The sequence below is a fragment of the Bombina bombina genome, chromosome 7 (assembly GCF_027579735.1).
Source record: "Bombina bombina isolate aBomBom1 chromosome 7, aBomBom1.pri, whole genome shotgun sequence".
NCBI classification, from domain to species: domain Eukaryota; kingdom Metazoa; phylum Chordata; class Amphibia; order Anura; family Bombinatoridae; genus Bombina; species Bombina bombina.
In genome coordinates this window covers 574,825,625-574,835,624 of record NC_069505.1, presented here as the reverse complement: position 1 = coordinate 574,835,624, position 10,000 = coordinate 574,825,625, and the positions used below count along the sequence as shown (strand labels likewise).

At 38.7% G+C, this 10,000-nt stretch overlaps 1 protein-coding gene across 1 annotated transcript in view; it reads left to right on the top strand.

Annotated features, from left to right (window-relative positions):
• LOC128667092 (putative leucine-rich repeat-containing protein DDB_G0290503) overlaps positions 1-10,000 on the top strand; it is a 33,066-nt gene that overhangs the window by 6,268 nt on the left and 16,798 nt on the right. Inside the window, exons 2-6 of the mRNA XM_053721984.1 lie at positions 2,309-3,462; positions 5,308-5,415; positions 7,358-7,432; positions 8,234-8,335; positions 9,158-9,295. Of these exons, the coding sequence (XP_053577959.1) occupies positions 2,311-3,462; positions 5,308-5,415; positions 7,358-7,432; positions 8,234-8,335; positions 9,158-9,295 (1,575 nt within the window). The 5' untranslated portion in view covers positions 2,309-2,310. The remainder of the gene's footprint in view (positions 1-2,308; positions 3,463-5,307; positions 5,416-7,357; positions 7,433-8,233; positions 8,336-9,157; positions 9,296-10,000) is intronic.

Here is a 10,000-nt window from a genome sequence, read left to right as displayed (position 1 = left end):
GTGTTTAATGTCCCTTTAATACTGATTGGTCTACTCCTGTCCCTACTGTATACTACTCTCTGTACCCCTAATCCCTATGTATCTTGGCATCACTATCTCTTTCCCCTCTGTATTCTGCCATCTCTACACCTGCCCCTTCTATTTCCTGCCACATATTTCCCTTACCCATCTGTATTCTACCATAACTAACCCTGGTCCATCAGAATACTCCTAGCTGCCCACCTGTGGCCTGACATCTTTACCTGTGGCCCCTCTGTATCCTGTCATCTGTCTTCCTGGCATATTTACCCCTGGCTTCTCTGTATCCTTGTCATTTTGTATCCTGCTGCCTCTATATTCTGCCACTTTTATCTTCATTTTTTTCTAAAACAAGTATGCCTGTTAAACACACAATAAATCAGAGCAAATTTGTTCAAAATATAGGAGCCATTCCATTAATTTATATATCATTGGTAAGAGACTTCGCAGGAGGTTTTAGAGGAAGGGCTTAGCCAAAGTTTGATTTGTAATTCACAGCTGTAAGGTCTGAAAAGGATGCAGCTTTGCAAGCCTAGATTTTAGCTGAGGCTGGTGGAGGGGAATAGGGCGGGGGGAATTCATGGGGTGCCAGGGCTTCCTGGCACCTGGGTTTGTCGAGCACTGCAATAGATCACTGTAAAGCACTTCTGCACCACAGAAAACCCCCGTGTTTATGGGTATCGATATGCAAATGAGTACTGTGCCTCATCCTTTAGCTTCCCCTGTCCATTTTAAACAGGGATTCCCTCATGTCAGTGCAGTGCTATTATAGACAGCTCTAATGCATAGGAGAGAGATATATTAGGCTTATAGAGACCAGGATGAGTTCCAAATTGAGATACAGAAATCAATGAAAGAGGAATCAGAATACTTGGAAAATAAAATAAAAAAGGAGAGATGAAGCTGTGTGGAATGTTTACAATTTTTAAAGGGATATGAAAGCCGCCCCCCCCCCCACACATAATTCCAATCAATTTTGCTTTGTTCTCTTTTGTTGAAAAGCAGATTTGTTCAGCTAGCTCTCAGTAGTGCGTTGCTACTCTGGAGCTGAATTTAAAGGGACACGTAAGCTAAATCACTTGAAGGTGATGCTGCTTAACTGTATACATCTGACCAGAAAATAACACATGAACATCTCTGTTAAAAAGGAAGATATTTTACCTCAAAATTACTTTAGTGCTCTGTCATTCAAAACCCCTTTTTTGTTACTGTCCTCTACATGGTGAAAAAAACACCCAATCAGCATCATTAGAGAGAAATAAAGTGAATGTGTCTGCACATGCCAGATGCACACTCCCCTGTAATTCCTGGGAATAGTATCCTGATTGGCTGCTTAAAATGTCTTTATAATGGGATGTGGCTACTGAGGATATTTTGAGGTAAAATATCTTACTTTTTTACATGGAAATGTTCAGGTGATATTTTCTAGTAAATGGTTTAGATTTTCTGCATAATTTTCCAATGAGTCCCCATTTGGGTATCATGTTCTTTTAACTATGTGTTTAGACCTTCTGCAAGAGTTAAAGGGACACTAAAAGTCTAATTTTTTTTCTTTCATGATTGAGATAGAGGAGCAGTTTTAAGCAACTTTCTAATTTACTCCTATTATCAATATTTCTTTATTCTCTTGCTATCTTTATTTGAAAAAGCAGAAATGTAAGGTTAGGAGCCAGAAATGTTTGGTTCAGAACATGGGTAGCTCTTGCTGATTGGTGTCTAAATGTAGCCACCAATCAGCAAGTGCTACCCAGGTGCTAAACCAAAAATTGGCCAGCTCCTAAGCTTTTTGATAGTAGGAGTAAAATTGATAATTGGAGTAAATTAGACAGTTGCTTAAAATTGCTGCTCTATCTGAATCATGAAAGTTTAATTTTGACTTGTGTCCCCTTTAAAGGGACAATCAAGTCAAAATTAAACTGTCATGTCAATTTTAAACAACTTTCCAATTCACTTTCTTTATATAAATGTGCACAATCTTTTTATATTCAAACTTTCTGAGGCACCTATACCTACAGTATATGCATTCTGTTATTGGCTGATGGCTGTCACATGATGCGCTAGGAAGGAAAATGTAACCAACTTTGAAATTTGTCAGAAAAAAAAAATCTACTACTCATTTGAAATTTAAACTAAGAATTTTAGCATTTTCTGTTTATTATGCATTTATTGATTATGCAAATCTACTGTGTTTAGTGGTCTTTTAAGCACATAGAGCATTTCTTTTTACAATTGTATATCCCTTAAATGTTCTATTTTTTTTATCTAACACATTTTCTTTCCTCCGATTCAGACATGTCTGACCTCTGCCGTCTCTGTTCTTCCCCACTCCGGGGTTCACGGCGCAAGTGGCTTTTTGGGGGCTCTGGTTCTCTACCCATCCTATTCTCCCATGTCCTAAACATTCCTCTATCAAGATCCCAACCAGGAAGTTCTCACAGATCTCGCCAAGGGAAAGGAAGGCCAGAAGATGCCGAGTTTCTCTGTGGCAAGTGCTGTCATTCTCTCAGTATTTTTCATCGATATGACCTTGTATTGTCTCGTATGCGCCAACTGTATTCGCAAAGATCTGCCCTTCTTTTTTCTGAAAGGGATAAGTTGTCCCTCACCTTACGTACCATCCATGCAAGGGCCTGGGGTCTTCCTCTTCCAGATCCTCATGAAAGGATTCATCCTAGGTTTTCTGGTTCTTGTAATGATATTAACACAGCTGGCTATCATAATTCTTACTATAATACCCTTTCTCCTGGATATCAGAATTCATGTCCCAGCTCTCCTTTTCCCGACCGTCTGAGCTCTTTTCATGGGTCTTTAGGCTCTCTTTCCTCTGGGTCACCCACAAAGACTTATCAAAATCTCTTGGAAAAAGACCGTTCGTTATGGGAGCATGAGAGCTGGTGGGAAGACAGGGGAGTAACCTGCCAACGTTGTGCTAAAGGAGACAAGTGCCATTCTTGCTCATCCTGGAGAGTTTCGGATGCCAACTATGATGTTGTCTGTACTGTTCCTCGGAGGCGTAAACATAGTAGAGGAGATGGAGGGCAAAGTGACATCTCAGGCTTGCTTAGGAGCAAGTCTCTGGGGAGTTTTGGTGGAGGCAGTAGCAGGGGTTCTGTCTTATCATTTTCTACAGCCTCTCTGGAAAGGTTGTCCCTTACAGGGGAGGAAGAAGTTTGGGAACCACCTTCCCCTGCTATGTCTTCTCCTCCTCGTTCCTCATCCCCTTCACCAGTGTTGTGTGAGGCACTGAGGAACCTCAAGACGATAACATACAGTCCTGTGAAGACCCCAACTCGGAGTAAGATACCTGTGAAGAAAATTGGTCAAAGTGAATCAGGCCATGTGTCCAGAAACAGCAGAACAGACGAAGATCTGAGACCGGAAAAGTTACCTGAAGAAGAAGAAAAAGACACTGATTGGGATGTATATATGGCCATTGGATCTGAGGTAACAAAACAAGTGTATTATGTGTTGATCCTTTTGTAGAAGTATCTTTTTTTCTTCAACTCTTTTGTCATTTCTCTTTCTCTTTTCTTTCTCCTTTTTTTAAAAAAAAATCTTTTTTGCTCTCTCTTCTTTCTCTCTTCTTTATTTTTATCTTCTCTCCCTTCTCTTGTCTATCCAACTTTTACTCACTCTTTTCTTCTCTCACTATTCTTTCTAATTTCCGGATGTTTTTTTTTCTCGTTTGCTCGCTCACTCTCTTTCTCACTCCTCTCTATTGTCTTTATTCTTCTTTTCTCTTTGTCTCCTCTCTCTATTATTTATCTCTCCCCTCTCTTGTCTTTTTCTGCACTTTCTTCTCTCTGTCTTCTCTCTGTCCTCTCTATTGCCTTTATTCTCTTTTTTTTTTTTTTCTTTCTTTCTTTTTTTTTCTTCTTTCTTTTTTTCTTTCTTTTTTTCTTTCTTTTTTTCTTTCTTTTTTTCTTTCTCTCTCTCTCTCTCTCTCTCTCTCTCTCTCTCTCTCTCTCTCTCTCTCTCTCTCTCTCTCTCTCTCTCTCTCTCTCTCTCTCTCTCTCTCTCTCTCTCTCTCTCTCTCTCTCTCTCTCTCTCTCTCTCTCTCTCTCTCTCTCTCTCTCTCTCTCTCTCTCTCTCTCTCTCTCTCTCTCTCTCTCTCTCTCTCTCTCTCTTTTTCTCTCTCTCTCTCTCTTTTTCTCTCTCTCTTTTTCTCTCTCTCTTTTTCTCTCTCTCTTTTTCTCTCTCTCTTTTTCTCTCTCTCTTTTTCTCTCTCTCTTTTTCTCTCTCTCTTTCTCTCTCTTTCTCTTTCTCTCTCTCTCTTTCTCTTTCTCTCTCTCTCTTTCTCTCTCTTTCTCTCTCTTTCTCTCTCTTTCTCTCTCTTTCTCTCTCTTTCTCTCTCTTTCTCTCTCTTTCTCTCTCTCTCTCTCTCTTTCTCTCTTTCCTTTTCTTCTCTTTTTTTCCTTTTTCTCTCCTTTTTATTTTCTTCTCTCCTCTTCTTTTCCTTTTCTTTTCTCTCTTTCTCTGTTCTTTCTCATTCTTCCTTCTCTGCTTTACTTCTTTATCTGCCTGTGTGTTAGCTCTCCCCCTTTTTATTGTATTTCTCCTTTCTTCAATTATCATGCTGTTTTAGTCCCCCCCCCGAAGTGCTTATGTTACCAAACACATCACAATCAAGATAAAGATGTGTTGCAGCATCTTGATAGATTTGCTAGAGTTAACAATATTGGTACCCAGAAGGGAAGACTATTAACATCAGTAAGGCTGATAGTGTTACCATGACGCCTACCCAGTTAGTAAATGGTGCATAAAGATCTACTGAAAAGATAGCTATGGTTCCTATGAGTAAAAATACCCATAGACAGCTGCTTACTGTAATTTATAATTCAAAGTTTTAATATATATTTATTTACATTATTTGAATTTTGTTCCTTATTTCTCGGGTTACTGCTGGTAGTGAAGGCTTTTGTCTCATTTAAAAATCTATAATTTAGCTACAGCATAAGTGACGGCAACAGCAATAATTAAAATGTTATGCAGCTGCTTCTGGTTTTTAGCTGCAGTTGATAAGCATGCTTACCAAAATTTCCAGGTTAGTAAGTGGAACTGGGAGGTTGAGGGCAGAACCAGGGTTGACAAACTCACTGCAGACTCAATGGTGGAATCTGTCAGGTTGGGTGTGTATTGTGCAAAAGCAACATGTTGTAGATGGGCCTTAGGGTCTTTCAGGGTGTGATTAACCAGACTTTTTATAGAGACAAGTGTGTAGTGTGACGGTACTACACACTTCACCATTTTCTTTTCATCTCACACTTATCTAATATCTGTCTTTCTCAGGTTTGCAGAACCCAGGTCTCTCGCTCCCTACGTATCAAGAACACATTAACATGGTTACAGACTCAACTGCAGACAGCCCAGAACAAGTCTACAGGCCAAGAAAAACAGGTAACTTGAAAATGGGTACAAAAAATAAATAAATGGGAATTTGACCAGTTCTCCAAAGATGTTGTGCTCTAAAATTTCTGATGAAAGGGTGTTATTCATTTAGAGTCCAGTGAAAATGTTACTTTTGGTAAAGCATTTGCAAACTTAGATCTACTAAATACAAATAATTTAAATATGTTCTATTCATCAATTTACATAGATTTTTCCTTTATTTTTATTTTTTAAAACTTAATTTGTGCAGTGTCCATTATTTCCTGTCACAGCCCTACAACGAGGCTGAGGTCTCTACAGAAAGCTTATCTAGCCTGATGTCATAAAACTTCTATAGTTGGTTTATTATTAAGTGAATAGATTAGATAAACCGGGAGTCAGATATGCTCATGCTCAGAACTGACAGAATGCAATTTAAAGGGATATGAAATCCATTTTTCTTTCATGATTCAGACAGAGCATACAATTTAAAAAAAACAAAACTTTCCAATGTACTTATATTATCTAATTTGCTTTGTTCTCTGAAAATCTTGGTATCATTTGTTGAAAAGCATACCTAGGTAGGTTTAGGAGCTGGGAGCTAGCTGCTTGTTCGTGGCTGCACCTCTTACAAATGTGTCCAGCTAGCTCCCAGTAGTGCATTACTGCTCTTCAATAAAGGACACCAAGAGAATGAAGAAACATTTTTTTAAAATAAGTAAATTGGAATGTTGTTTAAATATTGTTTTATTTGAAAATTGAAAGAAACATTTTGGGTTTCTTGTCCCTCCACTCTTATCACACTGAGGGCAGGGGCTACAGTGAAAAGTCCTCACATTGGCTTCAATTGTAGTGTTTAAAGTGATGGTAAACGTTTCCCTTTGTATAAATAGATCTGGAATGGTAGTGATATTTTAAATGCAGTTTAATTCATCAGTTGTAATGAAGATGTGCTATAATTTACTTAATGTAGCTCTGAAATACAACTACCCTGTGCACTGGTCCGCCCACTTCAAAAGTAATATTTTGGTTGAGCTAACAGTTTGAAATATTCTCCAATCAGCGCTCTAGCTACAACAAAAGTGCCGTATGGCTAGAGTGCTGATTGGAGAACAGTTCAAACCAATAGCTCATTAAAAATTACTTGGGAAGTGGGAATCTGAATTTCACCGCTGCATTAAAAAGTAAGTTATAGCACAACTTCATTATAACTGATGAATATAACTCCATTTAAAATATCACTAACGTTCCAGATCTCTTTCGACAAAAAGCAAAGTTTTTTTTATTTTTTTATTTTTTTAAAGATATATATATATATATATATATATATATATAATATTACTTTTTAATGTCCTCTTTTCATATGCTGCTCTGTGAAATTTTTTTATATGGGTTGAACAGAACTTTTACTCTCCTCGACCTACAAAAATGAAGATTGGGTGAAATTAAAAAAATGCCAAATTAGCAACATTTTTTGACTGTGAATAAACAAACTATTTTACAGCTCAGTAAATTTGGCTATTGTTGTTAATCCAGCAATACAGAGCTGTCAGGTCACACAATGATACAGTGTGACACACTGAGGTTGTCTGCTCTACAGATCATTTTATGGTTCATTAAATTAACACTATAAAATAAAAAATCAGATTGTGTGTATATCTCTCCCTATGTGGTCACCCAGGCTATGAAATCTGCATCATATTAAATATTATCTGTCACGTCGCATTAAAGGGATATGAAACACACACAAAAAGTATTTTGTGATTCAGAGCGAGCATACTATGGTATCACATGCTATTCTTTGTTGTAAAGATAGGTAGGTGTCCGGATCAGTATATGGCAGAAAATAGTGCTACCATCTAGTGTTCTTGCAAATGAGAGTCCTTAGAGTAGTCATATGTGAAACTGCCACGGGGGGGGCGCATTAAATATAGCGGCAGAGTAATAAGGTAGATAAAGTTTTCTGTCACAGGATTCCCCTACAGGGCAGGAAGAGCTGGTTCGGGAACTCATAAGAAGCTTAAACTGCAAAGAAGAGGTGTTAGAGGTAAGTATGTACAGTATATATATATATAACACAGAAAAAGTCCAGCACTCACTCACAAGCTCTCAACTAAAATAAAAAGCAGCAATGGAAGGGTTAGTTACCACATCTGGCCAAATGGGAAAAGCCCCGGTACCTCGTCAAGGTCTCTTCCAAATAAACCTGGGTCCCTAAACAGCCACACAATGCAGGCTCACAATCAATCACAGGCTTATGTAATCTCCCCAAACATATACAAAACATGGGTGGGGTCAGCACTCTCAGGCCGGACCGGGTACACATCCTATGACCCTGCAACATGCACAGCCCTGAGTGCAAACCAGCACTCTCAGGAAGCTGCGCTGTCCCCAGAGTCACAGGCAGTTAACCCCAGTCAGGCCGAAACAGGGAAAATTACAAAAAAATAATACATTAATATAGCACACAGAAAAAGTCCAGCACTCACTCACAAGCTCACAACTAAGATAAAAAGCAGCAATGGAAGAGTTAGTTACCGCATCTGGCCAAATGGGAAAAGCCCAGGTACCTTGTGAGTGCTGGACTTTTTTTTTGTAATTTCCCCTGTTTGGGCCTTGCACCCAGGCCTGTCTGGGGTTAACTGCCTGCGACTCTGGTGACAGTGCAGCTTCCTGAGAGTGCTGGTTTGCACCCAGGGCTGTGCATGTTACAGGGTCATAGGATGTGTACCCGGTCCGGCCTGAGAGTGCTGACCCCACCCGTGTTTTTTTTTATATATATATATATATATATATATATATATATATAAACCATTCTCTTTCTCCTGTATTTCTTCTCTGTTCCTAGGACTGCCTAAGTCTGCTACTGAACCTTCAGCTGACCTCTGACACTGGGGAACCACAGACAAACGTTAATGAGATCCTGAGGAACCGAGAACAGCAGTTGAAGGTACCGTGCAGTGACATCACCATGTTTCTGATATGTAATAATGTAGATATAAGTTAAAGCACCAGTTTTTTTTAAAGAAAGGGTGGTTGATTCATGTAATAAACTTCCATTAGAGGTGGTAATGACAAATACTGTGGGGGACTCCAAGAGTACCTGGGATAAGCATAACTCTATTCTACAGACTAATTAAGCTTATATTTATAGGGAATCTGGGTAGAGATGAGTCTATGATTTGTATCTGCAGGCAAAATCTATGTTTCTACAACTTTAACCTACAAAATACTTACATTCTTCTTGAATATGAATTGAATTTACCCTTAATATGTTCCATATGACTTGTTATACCTACTGCAGAGTATTAAGTGTATGGCATACTGTTCCTTCCTGTTTATTTTTGTATTTGAAATAGCTGATAAAAATAGTCATTTAATTGGGCTGGACCTGCAGAAAGAGCAGACCTGCTCATGTTATCTCTTTTTGTACACAGAGTCTAATAATTAGGTATTGGAAATGCTAATTAAGGCTAGGGGAGTTCAATGAGAAAAACCAGCTATTTCAGATACAAAAATATCTCTTTACCACCCCCCCACACACACACACACTGAAAGATTAATTTATGCTGTTACCTTGTGTTGAAAAAGCTTTTCTACAGAGCATACACACATATTCATATTTTCAGTATGGGTGGCAGTTTCAATGGCCAAAATCAGCTAGCTCAAATGTAAAAATAAAGATAAAGGAGCGGTCTGAAAACAATGAATAAATTATTAGACAACTTTGCGGTGCCTCTTTTCATGATAACACTATATCCAATTTAAACAGGCCAAAGAGGCGGCGTTGGCTGAGGAAACGCGCCAGAGAGAGGCAGAGGTTGAACGTCTTCATAAGGAGCTGAGAGACAGAGAAGAGGATGTGGGGAGACTGGCAAAAGTGTTGCGTGAGAATCAGGCGACCATTACGGTGAGCGACGATGGAGCATTTTAGGAACAACCGGCTGACAGTGCTGTATGTGTGGGGTCTTTATAGGAACTGCAGAGGGAGCTGCAGGGCCAGATAAAGAGGATACAGTGATGGGGATCATTGGGATTAATTATGTGAACACTAGAGGGTGCTATAGACAAGTATAGGGGTAAAGTGATAGAATATTGGGGTTTCTGTGCTGAATACATTTTACTTTATCTTGTCAGGTTTTCATTGGCTATTCATTCTCCACCAATAGAGCCTCCTTATATCATTCTATACTAATTAGCATCAATACATCAATATAAGCTGGATACTGCTTGCTCCAATTTAAGCAAATTATCTTAAAGGGACATTAAACACAAATTGAAATTGTAGCATTTTACATTTTAAAAATGCAGCATTGTTTTATCAAATGAGTACATTTTGGTATTTTTTTCCGATGTATTTCCCTGTCTCCCAGAACAAAATACTCCACGTGAACCAGTAGGATGAATGTGCATTGTGGTTCACACATGCAGTAGTAGAAAGAGAGGGGGACAATTCTGTTTTCTCTTTTTTATATGATGTTTTAAAACTGATTCTGCCTTGCTGGAAAAAAACAAAAATTACAGCAATATGGTTGGTATGTAGAAGCCCAGCATAATCTTAACTTCCATGTCCCTTTAATTATTAGGTACGTGCACTCGGCTTATTTGTGATGAT